At 36.6% G+C, this 25,413-nt stretch overlaps 2 protein-coding genes and 1 pseudogene across 2 annotated transcripts; 1 reads left to right on the forward strand and 2 right to left on the reverse strand.

Moving 5' to 3' along the window:
* Window positions 1-6,988: 6,988 nt before the first annotated feature.
* Window positions 6,989-10,076, reverse strand: LOC116106569 (annotated as a pseudogene).
* A 2,663-nt stretch (window positions 10,077-12,739) lies between these two features.
* LOC116106611 (glutamine-dependent NAD(+) synthetase-like) lies at window positions 12,740-18,961 on the forward strand. Its single transcript, XM_031392975.1, has 14 exons — window positions 12,740-12,940; window positions 13,127-13,392; window positions 13,848-14,153; window positions 14,250-14,473; window positions 14,673-14,776; window positions 14,906-15,040; window positions 15,560-15,728; window positions 16,226-16,361; window positions 16,738-16,876; window positions 17,050-17,226; window positions 17,562-17,729; window positions 18,118-18,213; window positions 18,301-18,429; window positions 18,524-18,961. Exons 1-14 carry the CDS (start codon window positions 12,740-12,742, stop codon window positions 18,743-18,745), a joined length of 2,472 nt encoding a protein of 823 aa, XP_031248835.1. The 3' UTR covers window positions 18,746-18,961.
* A 2,714-nt stretch (window positions 18,962-21,675) lies between these two features.
* Window positions 21,676-25,220, reverse strand: LOC116106519 (luminal-binding protein 5). The gene is made up of 8 exons (XM_031392889.1): window positions 25,055-25,220; window positions 24,232-24,499; window positions 23,931-24,145; window positions 23,581-23,823; window positions 22,936-23,415; window positions 22,675-22,829; window positions 22,479-22,561; window positions 21,676-22,401 (listed from the first exon to the last, which is right to left on the reverse strand). The coding sequence occupies exons 1-8, from the start codon at window positions 25,110-25,112 to the stop codon at window positions 21,903-21,905; spliced, it is 2,001 nt and encodes a 666-aa protein (XP_031248749.1). The 5' UTR covers window positions 25,113-25,220; the 3' UTR covers window positions 21,676-21,902.
* Window positions 25,221-25,413: the final 193 nt, after the last annotated feature.

Consider the following 25,413-nt stretch of genomic DNA (forward strand, 5'->3'; position numbering starts at 1 on the left):
CTCATTTTTTCTTGGCTACTAACATAGAGTTAGTCTCCACGTATGTCAGAAATATCACGTCCCTATTATTAAGTTTCAAAGTAACATGGAACTGTCTTATGTAAATTATCTCACATGCAAGGACTAATCAAATAAGTTGATGGATTTAACATTACTTATGTCTTAAGATTACATAATTATTTTACGTATACATTTTTCCATAAAAGTGGTATTTACCAGGTTTATTTCTTGCAGTTCGAAGAAACAACGATGCGTGCAGAAGCTAGCGGATGAGATTGGCTCATGGCACCTTGATGTTTGCATAGACATTGTTGTTTCGCTCTTCTATCTTTATTTCAAACACTTACTGGGAAAGCGGCCACGTTATAAGGTAAAGTGTTGGAAACTCAACTTCCTTTGAGAACAAAGTTTCCTTTTAGAATCATCAATACTGGGCTTGTGATCCTGCTGTACATGGTCCTGAGATTGATAACGGTCATGGTTATCTTTGTCTGCTTTAAAATGATGGTTAATCTGGTTTTCTTTTCATAGGTAGATGGGGGATCAACATCGAGAACCTGGGATTGCAAAACATTCAACTCGATAGAATGGTGCTGGCATTATGTTAGCATCACTGTTGCCTTGGGTTCATAATAAACCAGGGTTTTATCTGGTATTGGGTAGTTCCAATGTGGATGAAGGCTTACGTGGTTATCTGACAAGGTATATGATTTTAAGCATTTTTAAGAAGCTCCATGTTGCCGATTGTTATAATTCCGCCTTCCCAAAAGGAGAAACTTTTCTGATTACAGAACTTCATTACTTTATTATCGACTTTGTGAGGGGTTTAATTAGTTCTTGTTCTGTGTTTTGGTATGCTATTGTTTCATTGTGCTGTTTCCATTATTAACTTCTGGTTCAGCTGGTAAAATGTGTGTTAATCTAATTAACTTTGGGGTGCTGTTCTTTTTATTGGAATATGTGGTTAATAGTTCATCTGTATTATGATTTTCTGATGGGAACTTACTTTTATTTCTGTTCCAGTATGATTGCAGCTCACAGATATAAACCCTTGGAACTTAGTAAACAGGATTTGCGAAAATTTCTACGATGGGCTGCAGCCCATCTCGGTTTACTCTTCCTTAGCAGAAATTGAAGCAGCTCCACCTACCGCTGATTAGAGCCCTACGTTCAAACTACAGCCAGGTATTATGTCATGAAAACTTTTGTCATTCTTCTTTTTTTCTTTAGGGACATGTTATTCTGATCTCTCTCTTGGAAAAACTTATATCAGTATGAGTTACATAAGGTTTTGTCATCAAGAAGATCAAAGAAATTATATACTCTGGTCGTTAGTCGCATCCTTGTGGCAAGTTTGTCATTTTCATATACGCTATTATTTATTTATATCTCAACATCTTGATCCACACGCCTTCATTTTGATCTTGTGTCTCTCTCTTTCAGTTCCTGAGGTTTATAGTTTAGTTTTCCTATGTTATTAGTTTCCTTGAATTTTTGCAAATAATAATATTCATATCTAGAATGTGTGTGTAACATCACATTCTGCATGAACAGCTGGATAAGTGGACATGGGAATGACATATGAGGAACTCTCAGTGTATGGAAGGTTACGGAAAATTTTCCGATGTGGTCCAGTTATCAAGTGTTCAAGGTTTCGACTTTGAACTTAAATATGTTCATGTGCGCACAGTTTTTGCTTGTTAGTAAACTGATTCTTATGGTACTATGCTTGTTCGAATCTCTGCTACAGATGGGGTGCAAGATTAACCCCATCAGAGGTGGCTGATAAAGTCAAATACTCTTCAAGTACTATTCCATTAATCGACACAAAATGACTGTATTAACTCCTTCGTATCACGCCGAGGTATATAACTGAAACTTGCAATATCATATTAAAATGTTTTTCCGACCAATTTTTTATGTAAAGCAAAACTTAACCGTCTATTCCATGCAGAGTTATTCACCAGAGGATAACAGGTTTATCTGCGACAATTTCTCTACAATGCGAGATGGCCATACCAATTTGCAAGATGACAGCTTGTTAAGGAGTTGGATGGTGAGAAATTCCTTTTAAAGAAGCTAGTGAACAGGAGCTGATGGTTGCGCATCAGCTGTTGGGTGGGAGGGGAGTTGTGCAGCAGGTTCAGGCAACCCAAAGCTGGTCACTAGTTCAAATAGAGCTTCATTATGTTTGATTAAATGCAGAAATGTCTCTAATTGATTTTTTGTTAAGTTATAAATATGTAATAGTAGAATAAAAGGTTCATTGATATGTTTCAATGAGTAAAGCATCCATTAAAACAGGAGCATTTCAGCTTCTTCTTCTTTTGAGTTAAAATGTATATTGATTGTTTATTCCATCCAAGTGAAAATCTTCATCCATCGCTATAATGTAAAGTATTCTTTGAACTCCTTTTAAGTTTATATTAGGAGGGTGAACAAGTCATGCCGTTCTTCATTGCACGTTCTCTAATCCAACACAATAAAGAGTTGCAAATGAAGATTCAATGGATCTTGATAAAATTTTTAGAGTTTTAGTTTTCATGTTCTACGTCATCAAATTTAAATGAGTTAGTGTATAAATTTTCTAAAAGGTGCATTTATTACACGGAATCTTTACAAAAATATAGGATTATCACCATGTTTTAAAAATCAGATCGTTCATTGACCGGTTAAAGGGCGTTTATGGATTGACCAATCCAATCAATTGGACCGATCGGTCTGACTGGTATGTAACAACCATCTTTAAGCAATTCTATTAATTGTTATAAGTTTAAAAATTAGCAAATACATCCCTAAAAGTTAATATAACCCTTTAAGTTTAAAATAAATAAATACACCTTCAAGTTTTATTATTAATTATTTTTCTCTCTCTCCCATCACTTCCGTCTTCCACTTTTCTCTCCCCATCATGCCTCACTCTCCGTCCTTTCTTTCTTTTTCCTTTTTTCTCTCTCTCCCCCCCCATCACTCCGTCACTTTCTTCTCTTTCCTTCGTTCTTCTTCCTCGTCTCTTTCTTCTTCTTTCTTCTTGCTCTACTTTCTTCTCTTTCTCCGTTCTTCTTCCTCGTCTCTTTCTTCTTATTTCTTCTTGCTATACTGTATTTTTCTTCACTTTCTTCTTCCTTCTCTTCCTTCATCTCCACTTTTCTTTCTCTAATCTTCTTCCTTCTCTTCTCTTCATCTCCTCTTTTCTTTCTTCTAATCTTCTTCCTTACTACTCTTCTCGTGTCTCCTCTTCTCTTTCTTCTTCTTTCCCTTCCCTTCCCCTCTCCTTACTTCTCTTTACAGTTGAAGATGAAAATGGAAGATAATGAAACGGTGTTGAAATTAGTTTAGGAATATGAGTTTTTCTGAATTAGACGAACTATTTTAAGCCTAGGGCCGGTCGGTTCGACGTTTTGTATTGTTCCGTCGGTCCATTACCGGTCCAAAACGGATTTATTGACATCCCGTTTTATGTAAACCCAGGACCGAGTAAAAGACGGCTCCCGATCGAACCGGTCAGACCAATCGGTCCGGTCCGAGTTTTAAAACAGAGATTACCACTAAGATAAATTACCTTAAGGGGGCGTTTGGTTAGGGTTATGTGGGATTACTTGGGTAATGTCATCTTACATTACTTGATACCATGTTTGGTTGTCAAGTAATATAAGATACCGGATCTTCAAATACTAATAATGGTTACTATGGGTAATATAGGAGGTAATCTGATTACCTCTATTTTCTTAGGTATTCTGAGATTACCAGGGTTGTCATTTTTTGTTACAATTTTATCCTTTATTAATAAATTTTTGGACAATATACCCCTACTTTAAAACAAATTTTTCTAAAGGGTGCATTTATTACAGGGAATTCTTTATCACTCACATATAGGATTACCACTAAGATAAATTACCTTAAAGATTAATGGGAGAATGTTTACTAATATATTTGGTTAGATTTGTGAGTAAATAATAATATCTTTTGATTGAGAGAATAAAATATTGTCGAGGATTTTCACTTAATTGCCCTTCTTTGTTAATATTATTATTAGTATTATTAAGAACATTTTTTAGCCCCCTATATTTGAGATTTAGCTAACACACCCAACAACAAAATTTAAAATTAAAAAATACCCAACCACACAAGACGATTGTCGGCCGCCAGCCACCACGACCGCCACCGCTGACAGCTGCCAGAATGGCCACAACCGATCAGATTGGCATGTCGTGCGCTGATCTTGCCATTTCTGGCTAGATTGAAGGCCGAAAACGGCCAGATGGTCGTGGATTGGCAGAAAAGCTAATCCATTCTGGCCATTGACGACTAGATCTATGGCCATTAACGGTCGTGGATCTGGCTAAAAACGGCCCAAATCCATAGCCATCTAGCCATTTTGGCCTTCGATCTAAGCCAGAAACTGCTAGATCAACTCACGATCGTCGAGCGTGCGTCGTCTGACGACTGTCGGCGATGGTGGCAAGTGGCCGTAGTTGTCTTAGGTGCCTAGGGTTTTGGGTATTATTCCATAAAAAGTGAGGGTATTTCTTTTCTAAAAAATAATATATGAGGTTAAAGAAGTCATTTCACACATTTGGGCTAATTGTTATTTAGTAAATGAGGCCATTTGTGTCCAAAATGTTTTTAATTTAGGGTAAAATTGGTATGAAGAGTTGATTACCCCGGGAATAGAAAATAACACCTCTCCTGATGGTAATCCAATTACTCTCGTGTTTACCAACCGTAACCACTATTGCAATACAAGTTCACCATAATATTTCATTACTTACACCCAAATGTAGTAATTTGCGGAAAAAAGAAAAAAAGAAAGATGATTACTATCTTCCATGCACCCGAAACAACGCACCCAAAAGGTTAAAACATAGACCCTTAAGTTATGATTATATAACAAAAATCTTTCCGATGTTTTTGAAATAATAAAAATCTCTTGTTAATAAACTATAAATGTACCATTAAAATTTACACAGTTAGAGTTCGCATATATATAAATTGCCCTCCTACGGTTTATTTTAACACATAATAACTTAGCATGGCTCACTGTATTAAGTGTGACAAAAAATCAAAGATTATGGGTTCATTTATCATTGATAACTAACATCCTACCCTTCGGTTTCACATGAAAAGATTGCAAAAATTGTGTTCCCCACCACAGCTGACCTTTGAAATGTAGACCAAAATTTGTGTAGACATCATCATGGCTAGGGGTGAAATCGAGTCGATCAAGTTAAGTATCTGTTTAATCAAACCCGACTCGAGCACTGCAGTATTAGTTCAAGTCTAGAAATTGAGTTCAAACTCGAGCTTGATCGAGCCAGGTTTTGAGTAAATTTTATGGGGAATTGGCTTAAGGGATGGTTTGATTGCATTTGATGTGTTTACTATAAGCCGCCAACTAGTCGACTGCTGATTTGTATTTAGGTGTGTTTTGCTAATTTTAAACCTATAGGTACTTAATGTTTTCAAGGTGTATTTGTTGAATTTTAAACTTTTTGGACACCTGGCAACTTGTCGAGTTTCACCCGCTGTTGGTTTATTAATACATTGCCTTACAACTTTCTCTCACAAACTTGACATAGCATCCACGCGACAGATTTGATTGAGGGTTATGCTAAATTTGTAATTTGTAATTTTGGGTTTTGCAATTTTATTTTTTTTAAATTTTTAAGGGAATTAACGTGGCATGCGGTTGACTGGTGATGGGATGACACTTGCCACACCGGATGCTACTTGTAGGGAAAGTGTAAGAGAGTTGTAACGCTAGAGCTTTATTGTAGTAATAAAAATGTTTTGAATAATTTTTTTTTAATATTTTTTAGGGGATTTTTGATAATAATAACTCCAACTTAAATAATTATAGTTTATCTTAGTTTAGTCAAGTAAACGACCTTTTCTTTTATTAGACAAAGACTCATAAAATTTCTAATCTGTAATCTCATAAAATATAAACACTCCTTTATCACTTCTATTCTTTAGCAACTGAGAAGATGAAACTCTATTGAGGCAAATTCCTCATCCGAACTGAAACGCAATTTAATTTAGGGCCAAAGCCATTTACTACCATGGTATTAGTATCCTACAATACTCGATACGTTCTATGATATAATTAATATGGTTGTCAATGATACGTATACAAAGAGTTTATCCTAAACCTTTCAAATACGTGATGATATTATCCTACCTCGATACGTATTCGTTTGTATTTTAAAAATATCGATACGATTTATTAATTTGGACCTCGGCCAAAAAATTTTCAGGTCATCCCGGTCTCCAACCGCTTCACTAAAACCTGCCGAAATTTACTTTTACATAGAGAAAATGAAGGGAATGTATTGCCCATTTTGTATAAATATAATAACACAAGTGGAGATAATATTGACATTGATTTTGGAAATTACGAATGATTGAGAGGAAAAAATATGATTCTTAATTTTGATTATGTAATACCATAATTTAAAGTCAATATTACCATAAAATTCGTTAATTAATCATAAAGATATTATAAATTTTTAGAATTTTTTTTATTTTATTAATTTACTTTTGAAAAAAATATATCCTATGACACAATACAAGATTCGAAAAATTAAGTTTTCAATAGGCATTTTTATACAAGATTCAAAAAATTAAGTTTTCAATATGCTATTTAACAACGGTTTTGTAACTTCAGAAATGAAAAAGCTTATGAAAACACTATCTGTCCAAGGCACTTCTCTTATAATTTCTATTTCTTTTGTCCAACAATAGACAAAATTTGAATTAGAAATGAGGCGTAGAACAAAAGTTTAACTGTATTACAAAATAGCAATAGTAAAAACAATAAAAAGGATATTTAAAAAAGATTCTCACATCCAAAAAACAAGCGAAGGGAAGTTCCTCTCCCTTGACTTCTGAAAAATTACAGTAAGTTCCCTTCACATTACCCTAACACTATTTTCTCAAATTTTGCCCCCTATATTGCTGCAGTAGTGGTCAATCAAACAAAAGATTCTCACAGTTCATCATGTGAATCGTCCTCCTCCTGATGCCCCACACCTGGAGCTCCACCGCTTCTTTGATACGGCAGTGATGATTGGGTTGCAAACAGCTTCAACCTCCTTGACTTTCTCCTCATGTCCTCCTTCTCGCACTCTGGTTGTCATCGAGCCATTCAAGAGCCTCCTTTGTGGCTTTCGTCTATCTTTTCCTTCTCATCGGACTCGAGCTTGTCAGCAAGCTTGTCCTTGTCGTTAATCTGGTTTTTCATGTTATACACTACGTCTCAAGGTGTACGGGCATCAATCTTCTCCTTCACCTTCTTGTCTTCTCAGCAAACTCTTCTGCTTCACGAACCATATTTCAATCTCCTCTTGCTAGGCGTCCCTGTCATTTGTGATGGTGATCTTCTCTGATTTTCCAGTGCCCTCTTCGGCCTTCACATTTAGGATACCATTGGCATCAACTTCGAATGTGACTTATTTGAGGGGTTCCCCTGTTCATCAAAGAAACAATGCCATTAGCTCCGAGCCAAAAACAATTATAAACCTAAACACAGATAGGTACAACCTAGACTGGAGCAATTTCCGTTAAGATCGAATTTCCCAAGCAACCTACAATCCTTTGTGAGACTCCTTTCACCCTCAAAGACCTGATATCAGAAACAAACACCAGTAAATCAAATAAATTTACTATCACAGCAAATGAAACCTACAACATCATAAACTCTACTTGAAGGGATAAACACAGAAGACAAATACCTGAATGGAGACGTAGTCGGCTGGTCCTGATAAGTAGTGAAACTTGAGACTTCTTGGTTGGAATGACAGTATTCTTGGATCACTTAGTCATTACCCACCAACAGTTTCAATACCAAGAGTGAGTGGAGCCACATCCAATAGAAGGATATCCATCAGAACATCAATAATTTGTCAGTCCATAACCCATATCAATATTTTTATGAATCTCCAGATTACAAGCAAATAACAGAAATGATAATTCATACCTTTGGTCTCATCACCACCCTCCTCCACTCAAGATGCCACCTTGAACACAGCACCATAAGCAACTGCCTCATCGGGGTTAACACCCTGTTAGGTTCTTTTCCATCAAATAGTCTTTTAGAAGCTGTTGAACCTTTGGAATTCTAGTGCTGCCACCAACAAGAACAATCTCATCAATCTGCTCTCTGTAATCCACATCTTCCATTGCCTTCTTCACAGTCCCATGGTCTTTCTGAACAATCTTGTTCAACTCCTCAAACCTAGCCCTGGTAATGGCTCAGAAAAATCAACACCATCAAAAGTGATTCAATCTCAACACGAATCTGGTGCTGACTGCTGAGAGCTCTCTTGGCACGTTCACTTTCCCTCCGAGCTGCCAAGAGCCCTGTTGTCCTTGCTGATATCCTTTCCGTGCTTCTTCTTGATCAATTTAATGAGTACTCCATAATTCTCATATCAAAGTCCTCACCTGTAAGAGAATGAACCTCACATGCAATAGATCAAATACATTAACATTAAAAATAAACACTCTAAATAAAAAACTCAGCTCCAGAATTACTTAAAGGGAAGTCCCAGAATGCAAAAAAATCCAATACTAATACAGAACATGAGATATGTCACACCTCCCAAATGAGTGTCTCCATTTGTTGAAAGACCTCAAAAACCCATTGTCGATTGTCAAGATACTGACATCAAATGTCCCACCACCAAGGTCAAAGACAAGGATATTCTCTCCCCGCTTTCTTGTCCAAACCATAGCGATGGCAGCTGCTGTGGTTCTTGATAATTCTTGCAACATTCATCCAGCATAACCCGGCATCCTTTGTACTTGTCTCTGGGCGTCATTGAAGTAGGCTGCAAATTAAAAAGTGATGAGCAAAATTAAAACCATCATTTCAATCAATCAAGTTCTTCTTGCAAAATGCATATTTTAATGTATAAACAAGTACGTTATACTAACCAGGAACTGTAACAACAGAATCTTTTCTTCTTCCCAAGGAATGCTTCTGCTGTTTCCTTCATCTTAGTCAGCACCATAGCACTGATTTCCTCAGGACTGAAGACCTGGTCTCACCATCCTAACCTGGACTTGAATATAAGGCTTTCCATCCTTATTCACATCTTGTAAGGAACAAGTTTCAAGTCCCTCTGACTTCTTTGTCCTCAAACCTGTCAATAAAAATATCCCCAGTTATCACCAATTCCTCAATAATCTAAAAACATAAACCAGCACATCAAAAATGATGCATTACTTTCTTCCAATAAGTCTCTTGACATCGAAGACAGTCCTTTCGGGATTAACAGCTGCCTGATTCTTTGCAGCCTCACCGATCAGCCTCTCACTGTCGGTGAAAGCAACCCTGAAGGGTAAACGGTTTCCTTGGTCATTGGCTATATTCCACATGGCCGTTCTTGTAAACACCAACACAGAATTGTTGTTCCAAGGTCTATTCAATAACTGTTCCCAACTTAGCGCTTCCTCTTTCGCATCGAAAGAGCAAATAGACCACCTGTTAAACACCACGTAAAACATTAATTACTAATACAAAACATGCTTCCAAATAAATTAAACTATTCATTATAAAAACAGCTATCAAGATAATGTTATGATTTTAATAATTGTTTCAATAATAACATACATCATTGCATACATAATTGAAGATAAAATAGATCAAACCATACTGACATTCACGTTAATATAAAACTGGATTACAGAAGTTGCTTTTAACAACTGTGATGTCAACTTTTCATCATTAAACTATTGATTAAGATGTAACTGCTTCCAGATAATCAGATCTAACAAACATCAACTTTAACAAAAATAATAATCATTTCGAGATAGAATGCCAAAATCAATAAAAATTATCAGATCTACCGTCGCTAATCAATCCAAGACGTGTCTATTTCCGAGCTCAATTTCAATCTCAAACCGTTAACCAAAACCAGATCTACTACATTTCTCTATAAACAAACAAGAAGTCAGATCTATTACTATTTTTTTCCAATCCCACTTTTTGCAAAAATGGAAACTAATAACTCACCGACGAAGACAATAGCGAACACAACGAGAGAACCGCGTGCTCTCCAAGAGCCGGCCATCGCGCGTACTTCAAAAGTTAACTCCGCCTAGCTTTCTCGCTCTCTTTCACTCTCTAAAATCAAACAGAGCCTTTCGTTGGCGGGAGGGCTCGATGTAGAGTTTTAAAGGCTTTTGGTTTCACTGGAAATCGCGCGTGGAGGACTGAGCCTTTTATAGAGTCGGGATTACGTGTAAACGGAGTGCCCTTTGTTATTCAATAGAAGTGCTACGAGAGAACCTGTCATCTTTGATGACGTGGACCAATCATTTTTAAGACACACATACTTCGGCCAATGAAATTGGATCTCTGTTGTTGTTTGTTTGGATGATCCTGGCCGTTCGTTCTTCCACAACTTCGCGTGTCCGCTACTTTTTCTACCCGCTCTTTTGGGCCTAACATGGTTATTGCCTTCAACGTCTTCGGCCTGTAGTCTCAAACGGCTTGGCCTTTTAAAAATTGGGTATTTTCTAAGCCTCTACAGTCCTTTTTTTTTTTTTTTTCGTTTAGTTTGATAAATAAGGGTAAATGACCTTAAGCCCTCTTCCTCTCATACCTAGTACTTGTCATATTCTCATATCTGCCTAATGAGACCATTTATAGTTAGGAGTAATGTTCTGAAAACGGACTGGACTAGTCAACAGTGTCATCTCCTGTCCGATTTTTCCAATTTATTGTTCACCCAATCTCTAATCTTATCGCCAGTGAATCAGGGTACCAGTGCTAAGATTAGAGGAATTTGTAGAGTGGAGACTGGTGGTTCAAGAAGTAGTGTCGGATTGAATTTGGACACCGGATAGTCATAATTTGGTCAGAAAAATAAACTGAATACTGAGTCACGCACCACGAATGGGGGGTACCAAGTGCCAAGGTTAAATATGTTTATAGAGTGGAGGTCATGATTTAGGTGGTGGTATTAGATTGAATTTTTTACGTCGAATCATTGGAAAAATCAACTTAATCAAACGATGTTTGTGAGTCACATCGACGAACGGTTACGAGTTATGAGATTAGAGAAGTTTTATAAAATGAGGACAATGGTTAGGAGGTGGCGTGAATTGAATTTTGCCATCGATGCCAAAATTCAAATGGGTTTAATACTGATATCAAGGGGTTTTTGGTTTTAAAAAACCTCGAGAGTTAATATTTATTCGGATTTAATATAAATATTAATACGATATCTTATTGAGTACATTACATTTAAATGGATCTAATTTGGTAGAATGCTAAGTTAAGAATGTCATGCTAGACACAAAGGACCGACCAACATTAAACATTATACTACCAATCAACAAAATTTTTAAAGTCAAGTCAAAGCAAACCTTCATGCTTTTTCTTTCTTACGGTTCATTCAATTATATTTCCACCATATTTATTTGATTGTATCTCCAAAGCTCTAATCAAATTTTAATCAACCAAAATGTACAGAAATTACAGGCTTAGGCACATTAATCCAGTCTACAAAATAAATCACAACTGTAATAATACCGTGATGACAACAATTTTAATCTATTCCCAGCAACCGTTAAAGCGCGTGAACAAGTTTAACCAATGAAATTATCTTCTCAAGAATCGAGACCCGTAGCATGCGGGACCCCACAACTACCTTAAGCACGAAGTTCCATCACGGCCAACGCTCAGAATACTCCGCGTGGCCCATTCTGAAGCCATTGAAAAACAAGATAGTTTTACTATTATTATTATTATTTTTAAATCAAAAGCTCTTGCATCATTGACAGTCTCTCTCTCTGCTTTTCTCGTCACTCTGCTAGGTTTCAGAGACGCCGCTTCTTTTTGTTCCTCTCAAATCGATCGCTCACTCGCTGTTTTCTCGAGTCAACTCATCAACTCGGTGTAAGTACCTTTGATCTCCAGTTCTGATTTTTGCACCTGTTTAGTTATACTTCATTTTTTTGAGATCAAAGTAAGTTTGTGTTGCTTCTTTTTTTTTTTTAGTAAATAGTTGTGTACCGTTTGGTTGCCGAGAAAGAGCTAGGAAATTAGTTTAAGATAGTTGGTTATGTTTTCGGGATCAGAGTGAGCCTGACTTGAGTTTCGACTATAGTTTTAGTTTCTAATGAATTGGGCATGTGCTTTTGGGCGTTGACAATTTGAAATTGATGAAGATAATGAATAGCGGTAACATCGTGATTTATGATTGTTACGACCGCGTCAATGAAATCTTCTAAGTTCAGCTGAAGGTTGGTGAAGTTGACCTTTCACTATCCTACAAGAAGATAAGTGCAAATTCGATATGCGCATTTGATTAATGAGACAGTGGGAAGATGATAGCCGATTGGATTTTTTTATTCATTTACTTGGTATTGAAATATTAAATCTAAACTTACTAACCGAGGTTATAGGATTATCTGGTTTTGTGAAGTTGAGCTTTCTCTTGAAAAGAACAGAAAGTGAAGCTTGGAGTGTTTACTTCACTTAATGGCTGGAGCGTTTCCTTCACTTTCTGGAAACCAATGTAGTAGATTCTAAAAAACTATACATGGTTTTATATTCCTTTCCCTTCTATAGAAGACCAGAGTTGTTTATTGAGGTTTCTGTTTATGTTCCATTCTGTGAACCTAAGCTAGGAGTACATATGATATTTTACATGTATAAGTTATCATTCTAATTTCTAATGTGTTAACTTCAGATTTTAATGGCCGCGGAAGTCACCCAATCCTTTAAATGCACAAGCAGTGGATGGCACTGTCCAAGCAAGCAGAAAAAAACCTAAAACAATATCAGGAGCAAAATCTTCCTGGCTTTTTACTTGCCCTTGCTGGGGAATTGGCTAATGACGAGAAGCCTGTTGAGAGTCGTAAATTAGCAGGTTTGATCCTCAAAAATGCATTGGATGCCAAAGAACAACATCGGAAGTTTGAGCTCGTACAGAGATGGTTTGTTTGGACCCCTCTGCGAAGGCCCAGATTAAATCATTCTTACTAAGACCTCTCCTTCTCCTGCCATGATGCACGGTCAACAGTGTCTCAAGTCATTGCGAAGGTAGCAGGCATTGAGTTGCCCATAGCAATGGCCTGAGCTAGTTGGAGCTCTTTTGTCAAAATTCATCAGCTTCCAGCTCACACCAAGCAGGCCACCCTTGAAACTCTTGGGTATATCTGTGAAGAAGTTTCCTCGATGTGGTGGCAGGATCATGTAAATAAGATACTTACAGCTGTAGTTCAGGGTATGAGCAATTCTGAGAGTAACAATGATGTAAGGCTTGCTGCTACACGAGCACTGTATAATGCTCTTGGTTTTGCTCAGGCAAACTTCTCAAATGACATGGAACGTGACTACATCATGAGAGTTGTCTGCGAGGCTACTCTTTCTCCAAAGTGAAGATTAGACAGGCAGCTTTTGAGTGTTTGGTTGCCATTTCGTCAACCTACTACGAGAAACTGGCTCCGTACATTCAGGATATATTCAACATCACGGCAAAGAGCTGTGAGGAGATGAGGACCAGTAGCTCCTACAGCAATTGAGTTTCTGGAGTTCAATAGTAGTGAGGAAATAGATATATTATAGACAATATGGCTTTTTTTTTTTTTTTTTTTTGGTGTAAATGTAATGATGTTGATTGAGTATAGTTGGTTTAGGAGTTAATCTGATTTTCATTGTGTATTTTCTAGTCTATGAGTTAGTTCTTTCTGCTATGTTTGGAAGTTCGATATGCTTGCATTTTGGGGAAATGAAAATTAACTAGTGTATTTTAATCCATTCAAGTAAATTCTTGAAATATCATTAATCATTGTTTTTAAATTTCATGATGATTGAAGTTGTTTTCTTGCAGATGGGAGTGTTTGAAAGAAATACTGGTAGGTGATTGGACAGATGGAATACTATGCAGCATAGGAATGCCTGTGATTAAAGGATCAGAGCGTTATAATTGTCAAGTTATGTGTTTGAATAGGAAAATTATCATGATCCGCCCCAAATTGTGGCTTGCAAATGATGGAAATTACCGGGAACTTCGATGGTTTACGGCATGGAAGCAAAAAGACCAGCTGGTGGACTTCCAGCTCCCAAATGAAATTTCTGAGGCTTTGTCTCAGAAATCGGTGCCTTTTGGTTATGGGTTCCTTCAGTTTTTAGACACGTAAGCATCAGCTTAATGGTTCTACTTTTTGTTTATGCGGTACTATCTTTTAGATGATGACTTGGATGCCAACTTCTTGTATTTTTTCCTTGTTAGAGCTGTTGCTGTAGAAGTTTGTGAAGAGCTTTTTACTCCTGTTCCCCCTCATGCTGACCTTGCATTGAATGGAGTTGAAGTGTTTATGAACGCCAGTGGAAGTCACCACCAATTAAGAAAGCTTGATTATCGCATTCGTTCTTTTATAAGTGCTACTCAATCTCGTGGAGGGGTTTACATGTACAGTAATCAACAAGGATGCGATGGTGGCCGCCTCTATTTTGGTGCATAACATGCTCTTGATAGGCTAGACATGTTTTTTATCGTTGCTTTTTTTTGTTTTGGCTTATTGAAATAATTTAAAGTGCTCTAATTCTCCATTCATCAACATCTGCGTGTGAATAGCAGTCTATATTTTTTATTAGAGTGCATGTGTAGACGTTTTTTTCCTACTATACTGAGGTACAAATTTACTCTTTGCAGATGGATGTTCTTGTGTTGTTGTAAATGGAGATATGATTGCTCAAGGCTCACAATTTTCATTAAAAGATGTGGAGGTTGTGGTTGCACAAGTAGATCTAGATGCGGTATGCTATGATGTTGCATTACTTCTGTGTTTGCTTTTGTATGATCTTTGTGGCTTTTTATGTCCATTAAGACCAAAAAAGATCAGATATGGTTTTCAGTAATTATTTTACTTGTTTGTTTAATCTCAGGTTGCTAGCCTGAGAGGATCCATAAGTAGTTTTCAGGAGCAAGCAAGTTGCAAAACCAGAATAGCATCTGTGGCGGTGCCGTACAGTCTATGTCAATCTTTTAACCTGAAAATGTCACTTTCGAGTCCACTTCAGGTCAGTTACTGGTTCAGTTAGCATTATAAAAGTCGACATGATTGATTTTGTACTACTATTTTCTGTTTGTGAATAGTTATCTTTATTTGTTAGTGGTGCATGTATTATGGAGCTACTATATTTATGCTTTGAAATATTGAGTAGTTTACCTGCTGGCAGCTGTTAGATTAGAACTTATGCAACCGCCTACAGCTTTTGAATTGGAAATGCTTGCTTTTTGAGTAATAGATTTTGGTTCACATTTTAGGTGCTTTCTATTGGTTTTCTCTCCTTGAAAATTGGGAATTTGGCCTATCTTAATATTTTACTTCCATTTAAATATATGCCTCTTGAAGAAATCTAAATCTGAACTTGATTATAGGTTCTAAATGAACTATCTTCATGTTAATTACTGACAATAATCTATAAAATGTATGCATTTTTTGCCCATCTGCTTATGTGTGAAAAATTTATTGACCTATGGAACTTTCTGGTTAAACATTTGTTTTTGCTACATAAACCATCATTTATTAATTGCAGATTGTGTATCACCCTCCCGAGGAGGAAATAGCCTTTGGGCCTGGTTGTTGGCTGTGGGACTATTTAAGAAGAAGTGGAGCTTCTGGATTCTTGCTTCCCCTTTCTGGTGGAGCTGATAGCTCCTCTGTGGCTGCTATTGTTGGATGCATGTGCCAACTTGTTGTAAAAGGTCTTTTTAACTGTATCTTTTTGTGTGTTTCACTGCCCACACACCATCTTAAGTAGCTAGCAATTTAATTAATTCAGCTATTCTATGAGGATTAGTTGTTTCAGGTGAGTGGACTGAGACAAGTTTCTTTGATCTCTTTCATTTGCTTGCTTAGCTAGTGCAACAGGTTGCATGAATTAAAAATTAAAGGCACACACTCATGACCCTGGATAGTGTTAGAAGAGAATGGTACCCTGAACTACTGAACTAATTCTTATTCACTTAAATGATATACTTGGGTTTCTAGCTGTTTTGGGTTAAAATTTTACCTGATAGCCTTATATTTCTCCATGTCCATGTGTCCGTTCTGGTGTTTCTTGTGGAATCTACCCTGTGAGCTAGCCCAAATTCTATAGTACTGCAGCAACAGAACAAACAACTCTTCCTCATGCCATGAACACAAAACAAGAGTAATGTCTATCATCGTCTGATTGGAGTTCATTTTGGTTTGCTTGCAGAGATTGCAAATGGGGACGAACAAGTCAAAGCTGATGCAATACGAATTGGACATTATACTGATGGACAGTTTCCTACTGACAGCAAGGAATTCGCAAAACGAATTTTTTATACAGTCTATATGGGGTCTGAAAACAGGTGGGTACATGTGTGCAAGATCATTGCTTATCCTTTTTATGCCTATTGTTATAGTATCTGTGCACTAACAGTCAATACTAGTACTGTCTTGTTGAAGGTCATCTCTATCTTATACTATTATAGAGAGCCCAGAGCTCATTTTGTCTTGGCTAAAACATAGAGTTAGTATCCAATGTATGTTAGAAATATCACGTCCCCTATTATTAAGTTTCAAAGTAAACATGGAAACTGTCTTATGTAAATTATCTCACATGCAAGGACATAATCAAATAAGTTGATTGGATTTAACATTATCTTATGTCTTAAGATTACTAATTAGTTTTACGTATAAATTTTTCCATAAAAGTGGTATATTAACAGGGTTTATTTCTTGCAGTTCTGAAGAAACAAGGATGCGTGCAAAGAAGCTAGCGGATGAGATTGGCTCATGGCACCTTGATGTTTGCATAGACAGTGTTGTTTCTGCTCTTCTATCTTTATTTCAAACACTTACTGGAAAGCGGCTACGTTATAAGGTAAATAGTAGTTGGAAACTCAACTTCCTTTTTGAGAACAAAAGTTTTCCTTTAAGAATCATCAATAACTGGCGACTTGTGATCCTGCTGTACATGGTCAACTGAGATTGATAACAGTCATGGTTATCATTGTCTGCTTTAAAATGATGGTTAATCTGGTTTTCTTTTCATAGGTAGATGGGGGATCTAACATTGAGAACCTGGGATTGCAAAACATTCAAGCTCGAATCAGAATGGTGCTGGCATTTATGTTAGCATCACTGTTGCCTTGGGTTCATAATAAACCAGGGTTTTATCTGGTATTGGGTAGTTCCAATGTGGATGAAGGCTTACGTGGTTATCTGACAAAGGTATATGATTTAAGCATTTTTAAGAAGCTACATGTTGCCCGATTGTTATAATTCCGCCTTCCCAAAAGCGAGAAACTTTTCTTGATTACAGAACTTCATTACTTTATTAATCACGACTTTGTGAAGCGGGTTTAATTAGTTCTTGTTCTGTGTTTTGGTATGCTATTTGTTTCATTGTGCTGTTTGCATTATTAACTTCTGGTTCAGCTGGTAAAATGTGTGTTAATCTAATTAAGCTTTGGGGGTTGCTGTTCTTTTTATTGGAATATTGTGGTTAATAGTTCATCTGTATTAATGATTTTCTTATGGGAACTTACTTTTTATTTCTGTTCCAGTATGATTGCAGCTCAGCAGATATAAATCCCATTGGAAGCATTAGTAAACAGGATTTGCGACAATTTCTACGATGGGCTGCGGCCCATCTCGGTTACTCTTCCTTAGCAGAAATTGAAGCAGCTCCACCTACCGCTGAATTAGAGCCCATACGTTCAAACTACAGCCAGGTATTATGTCATGAAAACTTTTGTCATTTCTTCTTTTTGTTCTTTAGGGACATGTTATTCTGATCTCTCTCTTGGAAAAAACTTATATCAGTATTGAGTTACATAAGGTTATTTGTCATCAAGAAGATCAAAAGAAAATTTATACTCTGGTCGTTAGTCGCATCCTTGTGGCAAGTTTGTCACTTTTCATATACGCTATTATTTAATAGTTTATATCTCAACATCTTGAATCGCACACGCCTTCATTTTGATCTTGTGTCTCTCTCTTTCAGTTCCTGGAGGGTATTATAGTTTAGTTTTCCTATTTTATTAGTTTCCTTGAATTTTTGCAAATAAATAATATTCATATCTAGAATTGGTGTGTAACATCACATTCTGCATGAAACAGCTGGATGAAGTAGACATGGGAATGACATATGAGGAACTCTCAGTGTATGGAAGGTTACGGAAAATTTTCCGATGTGGTCCAGTATCAATGTTCAAGGTTCGACTTTGAACTTAAATATGTTCATGATGCGCACAGTTTTTGCTTGTTAGTAAACTGATTCTTATGGTACTATGCTTGTTTCAGAATCTCTGCTACAGATGGGGTGCAAGATTAACCCCATCAGAGGTGGCTGATAAAGTCAAATACTTCTTCAAGTACTATTCCATTAATCGACACAAAATGACTGTATTAACTCCTTCGTATCACGCCGAGGTATATAACTGAAACTTGCTAATATCGTATTAAAATGTTTTTCCGACCAAATTTTTTATGTAAAGCAAAACTTAACCGATCTTATTCCATGCAGAGTTATTCACCAGAGGATAACAGGTTTGATCTGCGACAATTTCTCTACAATGCGAGATGGCCATACCAATTTCGCAAGATTGATCAGCTTGTTAAGGAGTTGGATGGTGAGAAAATTCCTTTTAAAGAAGCTAGTGAACAGGAGCTGATGGTTGCGGCATCAGCTGTTGGTGGGATGGGAGTTGTGGCAGCAGGTTCAGGCAACCCAAAAGCTGGTCACTAGTTCAAATAGAGCTTCATTTATGTTTGATTAAATGCAGACAAATGTCTCTAATTGATTTTTTTGTTAAGTTATAAAATATGTAATAGTAGAATAAAAGGTTCATTGATATATTTCAATGAATAAAGCATCCACGTAAAACAGGAGCATTTCGGCTTCTTCTTTTAGTTAAAATGTATATTGATTGTTTATTCCATCCAAGTGAAAATCTTCACTCCATCTGCTATAATGTAAAGTACTCTTTGGACTCCTTTTTAAGTTTAATATTAGGAAGGGTAACAAGTCCATTGCACGTTCTCTAATCCAACACAATAAAGAGCTGTGCTAAATGAAGATTCAATGGATCTTGAATAAATTTTTAGAGTTTTAGTTTTCATGTTCTACGTCATAAAATTTAAATGAGTTAGTCGTATAACATTTTCTAAAGGGTGCATTTATTTCACGGAATTCTTTATCACTTTATCACTCAAAAGATATGATTACCACTAAGGTAAATTACCCTAAAGATTAATGGGGGAATATTACTTTGGTTAAATTGGTGAGTATAAATAATTGATATATTTAGTTGGGAGGAATAAAATATTGTCGACGGATTTTTACTTAATTGCCCTTCTTTGTTAATACTATTATTATTAAGAACATTTTTTTAACCCCTTACATTTGAGAATTTAGCTAAAACACTCCAACAGCAAAAGTTTAAAATTTAACAAAATACACCCAACCACACAAGATGATTGTCGGCCGCCAGCCATCACGACCGCTCACCACTGACAGCTACCGGAACGATGCACAACTGATCAGATGTGGCTTATAGTACGCTGATCTGGCCATTTCCGGCTAGATCTGTGGCCATTAACGGTCGTGGATCTGGCTGAAAGCGGCCAGATCTATTTTGGCCATTAACAGTCAAATCTATGGCTGTTACAGCCATGGATCTAGCTGGTAATGGTTATAATAGATATGGTCGTTTCTGGCCAGATCCACAACCATTGGGTCATTTTCGACCTTTGATTTGGTCAGAAACTGCTAGATTAGCGCACGATCGGTCAGTCGTGCGTCGTTTTGATGACTGCCAACGGTGGTGGCCAACGGGTGGTAGTTGTCTTGGGTGATTAGGGTTATTTTGGGTATTATCCATATAAATGGTGAGGGTATTTCTTTCTTAAAAAATAATATATGAGGTTAAAGAAGTCATTTTGCACATTTGGGCTAATTGTTATTTAGTAGACATATGAGGTCATTTGTGTCCAAAATATTTATTAATTTAAGGGTAAAATTAGTATGAACAATTGATTACTCGGGTAATAGAAAAATAACATCTCTCCCTATGGTAATCCAATTACTCTCATAACCACTATTTGCAATACAAGTTCACCATAATATTTTATTCCTTGACACCCAAACGTAGTAATTTGTGGAAGAAAAAGAAAGATAGATCACTAGTGTTATCTTCCATGCACCCGAAACAAACGAACCCAAAGGGTTAAAAACTTAGACCCTTAAGTTATGATTATATAACAAAAATCCTTTTGGTGTTTTTGAAATAATAAAAAATCTCTTGTTAAGAAACTATAAATGTACCATTAAAATTTACACGGTTAAAAGTTCGTTAATATTATTAAATTACCCTCCTACGGTTTATTTTAACACCTAATAACTTAGGGGATTAATGTATTCTGTTTTGTTGTTTATCGATGTCGTACTGATCCTATATTAATTTGATATAGATAAAATCTCCAAATTTTGCTTGAAGCTTTCAAGGCTTTTTGTGAAAAAACAACCAAAAGAAGAGGGGAAAACCATCAAAACATAACATGGCTCACTGTATTAAGTGTGGCAAAAAATTCAAAGATTAATGGGTTCATTTATCATGATGAAACTATACATCCTACCCTTCGGTTTCACATGAAAAGATTGCAAAAATTGTGTTCCCACCACAGCCGACCTTTGGAAATGTAGACCAAAGTTTTGTTAGACCGGTCGTCATGACTAGGGGTGAAATCGAGTCAAGTCGAGTCAAATATTTGTTTAATCGAACCTGACTCAAGCACTGCAGTACCAAATTCGAGTTCGAGTTCGAGTTCTAGTCTGAGAAATTAAGTTCAAACTCGAGCTAGATTTTGAGTAAATTTTATGGGGAATAGGCTTAAAGGATGGTTGAGATTGTATTTGATGTGTCGCTGCCACCAACTAGTTGATCACCGATTTGTATTTGGGGTATGCTTGCTAAATTTCAAACCTATAGGTACTTAATAATTTTTAGAGGTGTATTTGCTGAATGTTAAATTTTTAGACACCCAGCAACTTTGTCGAGTTTTACCCTGGGTTGGTTATTAATATATTGCCTTACAACTTTTTCTCACAACTTGGCATAGCATCCAACGCAGCAGATTTGATTGAGGGTTATGCTAAAATTTGTAATTTTGGGTTTTGCAATTTTTTTTTTAATTTTTAAGGGAATTAACGTGGCTTTATGTAGTAGTAATGAAAAAATGTTTTGAATAAATTATTTTTAGTATTTTTTAGAGGGATTTTTGATAATAGTAGGAAGTATATACTTTTATAGTAGTAGGAAAAAATATAGATTTTTAATTTTAATTATATAATACCATAATTTAAAGCCAATATTATCACAAAATTTGTTAATTAATTATGGAGATTATATTAATTTTTAGAAGTTTTTTATTATTTTATTAATTATTTAAAAAAAATATATCCTTTAATACAATACATAATTTAAAAAATTAAATATTCCATACACAATTTAACATGTTTCCTAAAACAAGAAGTTCAGTTTCCTTTCTAACCTACGGATTTTGTAAGCTTTAGAAATGAAAAAGCTATTATGAAAACACTATCTGTCCAGGGCACTTCTCTTATAATTCTATTTCTTTTGTCCAACAATAGACAAAATTTGAATTAGAAATGAGGCGTAGAACAAAAGTTTAACTGATATTAAAACAAATACCAATAGTAAAAACAATAAAATAGGATATTTTAAAAGTATTCTTCACATCCAAAAAACAAGCGAAGGGGAAGTTCCTCTCCCTTGACTTCTGAAAAATTACAGTAAGTTTCCTCTCACATTACCCTAACACTATTTTCTCAAATTTTGCCCCCTATATTCCTGGCAGTAGTGGTCAATCAAACTAAAAGATTCTCACAGTTCATCATGTGAATCGTCCTCCTCTGATGATGCCCCACCACCTGGAGCTCCACCGCTTCTTTGATATACGGCAGTAATGATTGGGTTGCAAACAGCTTCAACCTCCTTAAGCTTCTCCTCATAGTCCTCCTTCTCGGCACTCTGGTTGTCATCGAGCCATTCAAGAGCCTCCTTTGTGGCTGTCTCGATCTTTTCCTTCTCATCGGACTCGAGCTTGTCAGCAAGCTTGTCCTTGTCGTTAATCTGGTTTTTCATGTTATAGACGTAGGTCTCAAGGCTGTTACGGGCATCAATCTTCTCCTTCACCTTCTTGTCTTCCTCAGCAAACTCTTCTGCTTCACGAACCATCCGTTCAATCTCCTCTTGGCTGAGGCGTCCCTTGTCATTTGTGATGGTGATCTTCTCTGATTTTCCAGTGCCCTTATCTTCGGCCTTGACATTTAGGATACCATTGGCATCAACTTCGAATGTGACTTCAATTTGAGGGGTTCCCCTGTTCAATCAAAGAATACAATGCCATTAGCTCCGAGCCAAAAACAATTATAAACCTAAACACAGATAGGTACAAACCTAGGAGCTGGAGCAATTCCGTTAAGATCGAATTTCCCAAGCAACCTACAATCCTTTGTGAGACTCCTTTCACCCTCAAAGACCTGATATCAGAACAAACATCAGTGACTCAAATAAATTTACTATCACCGCAAATGAAACCTAAGCAAATCATTAACTCTCTACTTGAAGGGATAAAAACACAGAAGACAAATACCTGAATGGAGACAGTAGTCTGCTGGTCCTGATAAGTAGTGAAGACTTGAGATTTCTTGGTTGGAATTACAGTATTTCTGGGGATCAACTTAGTCATCACCCCACCAACAGTTTCAATACCAAGAGTGAGTGGAGCCACATCCAACAGAAGGATGTCTGCAATCAGAACATCAATAAATTTGTCAGTCCATAACCCATATCAATATTTTTATGAATATCATCCAGATTACAAGCAAATAAACAGAAAAATGAGAATTCATACCTTTGGTCTCATCACCACCCTCTCCACTCAAGATGCCACCTTGAACAGCAGCACCATAAGCAACTGCCTCATCGGGGTTGACACCCTTGTTAGGTTCTTTTCCATCAAAGTAGTCTTTTAAAAGCTGTTGAACCTTTGGAATTCTAGTGCTGCCACCAACAAGAACAATCTCATCAATCTGGCTCTTCTGTAATCCAGCATCTTCCATTGCCTTCTTCACAGGTCCCATGGTCTTTCTGAACAAATCATTGTTCAACTCCTCAAACCTAGCCCTGGTAAGTGGCTCAGAAAAATCAACACCATCAAAAAGTGATTCAATCTCAACACGAATCTGGTGCTGACTGCTGAGAGCTCTCTTGGCACGTTCACTTTCCCTCCGGAGCTTGCCAAGAGCCCTGTTGTCCTTGCTGATATCCTTTCCGTGCTTCTTCTTGATCAATTTAATGAAGTACTCCATAATTCTCATATCAAAGTCCTCACCTGTAAGAGAATGAACCATCAGCATGCAATAATAAGATCAACTAACATTTATACATGAAAACACTCTAAAATAAAAAAAACTCAGCTCCAGAATTACTTAAAGGGAAGTCCCAGAAGTGCAAAAAAAATCCAAATACTAATACAGAACATGAGATATGTACACACCTCCCAAATGAGTGTCTCCATTTGTTGAAAGAACCTCAAAAACACCATTGTCGATTGTCAAGATACTGACATCAAATGTCCCACCACCAAGGTCAAAGACAAGGATATTCTTCTCACCACCTTTCTTGTCCAAACCATATGCGATGGCAGCTGCTGTTGGTTCATTGATAATTCTTGCAACATTCAATCCAGCAATAACACCGGCATCCTTTGTAGCTTGTCTCTGGGCGTCATTGAAGTAGGCTGCAAATTAAAAAGTGATGAGCAAAATTATAAACCATCATTTCAATCAATCAAGTTCTTCTTGCAAAATGCATATTTTAATGTATAAACAAGTACGTTATACTAACCAGGAACTGTAACAACAGCATCCTTTATCTTCTTCCCAAGGAATGCTTCTGCTGTTTCCTTCATCTTAGTCAGCACCATAGCACTGATTTCCTCAGGACTGAAGACCTTGGTCTCACCATCCTTAACCTGGACTTGAATATAAGGCTTTCCATCCTTATTCACAATCTTGTAAGGAACAAGTTTCAAGTCCCTCTGGACTTCTTTGTCCTCAAACCTGTCAATAATAAATATCCCCAGTTATCACCAATTCCTCAATAATCAATAAAAACATAAACCAGCACAATCAAAATGATGCATTACTTTCTTCCAATAAGTCTCTTGACATCGAAGACAGTCCTTTCGGGATTAACAGCTGCCTGATTCTTTGCAGCCTCACCAATCAGCCTCTCACTGTCGGTGAAAGCAACCCATGAAGGGGTAATACGGTTTCCTTGGTCATTGGCTATAATTTCCACATGGCCGTTCTTGTAAACACCAACACAAGAATATGTTGTTCCAAGGTCTATTCCAATAACTGTTCCCAACTTAGCAGCTTCCTCTTTCGCAATCGAAAGAGCAAATAGACCACCTGTTAAACACCACGTAAAACATTAATACTAATACTAATAAACATGCTTCCAAATATATTAAAACTATTCAATTATAAAACAAGCTATCAAGATAATGTTATGATTTTAATAATTGTTTCAATAATAACATACATCATTGCATAAATAATTGAAGATAAAATAAATCAAGAAACCATTACTGACATTCACGTTAATATAAAAACTGGATTACAGAAAGTTGCTTTTAAACAACTGTGATGTCAACTTTTCATCATTAAACTATAATGATTAAGATATGTAACTGCTTCTCAGATAATCAGATCTAACGAAACATCAACGTTAACAAAAATAATAATCATTTCGAGATAGAATGCATCAAAATCAATAAAAATTATCAGATCTAAACCGTCGCTAAATCAATCCAAGACGTGTCTATTTCCGAGCTCAATTTCAATCTCAAACCGTTAACCAAAAACCAGATCTACTACATTTCTCTATAACAAAAACAAGAAGTCAGATCTAATTACTATTTTTTCCAATCCAACTTTTTGCAAAAATGGAAACTAATAACTCACCGAAGAAGACAATAGCGAACACAACGAGAGAACCGCGTGCTCTCCAAGAGCCGGCCATCGCGCGTACTTCAAAAGTTAAACTCCGCCTAGCTTTCTCGCTCTCTTTCACTCTCTAAAATCTAAACAGAGCCTTTCTTTGTCTGGGAGGGCTTCGATGTTAGAGTTTTAAAGGCTTTTGGTTTCACTGGAATATCGCGCGTGGAGGACTGAGCCTTTTATAGAGTCGGGATTTACGTGTAAACGGAGTGCCCTTTGTTAATTCAATAGAAGTGCTACGAGAGAACATGTCATCTTTGATGACGTGGACCAATCATTTTTAAGAGACACATACGTCGGGCCAATGAAATTGGATCTCTTGT

This window comes from Pistacia vera, unplaced genomic scaffold (assembly GCF_008641045.1).
Source record: "Pistacia vera cultivar Batoury unplaced genomic scaffold, PisVer_v2 Contig52, whole genome shotgun sequence".
Taxonomy (NCBI): Eukaryota; Viridiplantae; Streptophyta; class Magnoliopsida; order Sapindales; family Anacardiaceae; genus Pistacia; species Pistacia vera.

Coding starts and splice junctions, on each gene's coding strand:
- LOC116106611 (XM_031392975.1), top strand. CDS start 12,740: ATGCACAAGCAGTGGATGGCACTGTCCAAGCAAGCAGAAAAAAACCTA. Junction 14,154..14,249: donor TTCCTTCAGTTTTTAGACAC/GTAAGCATCAGC, acceptor TTTCCTTGTTAG/AGCTGTTGCTGTAGAAGTTT. Junction 18,214..18,300: donor GTCCAGTATCAATGTTCAAG/GTTCGACTTTGA, acceptor TGCTTGTTTCAG/AATCTCTGCTACAGATGGGG.
- LOC116106519 (XM_031392889.1), bottom strand. CDS start 25,112: ATGGCCGGCTCTTGGAGAGCACGCGGTTCTCTCGTTGTGTTCGCTATT. Junction 24,500..25,054: donor GTTCGCTATTGTCTTCTTCG/GTGAGTTATTAG, acceptor GGTGTTTAACAG/GTGGTCTATTTGCTCTTTCG. Junction 24,146..24,231: donor AAGAGACTTATTGGAAGAAA/GTAATGCATCAT, acceptor TATTATTGACAG/GTTTGAGGACAAAGAAGTCC.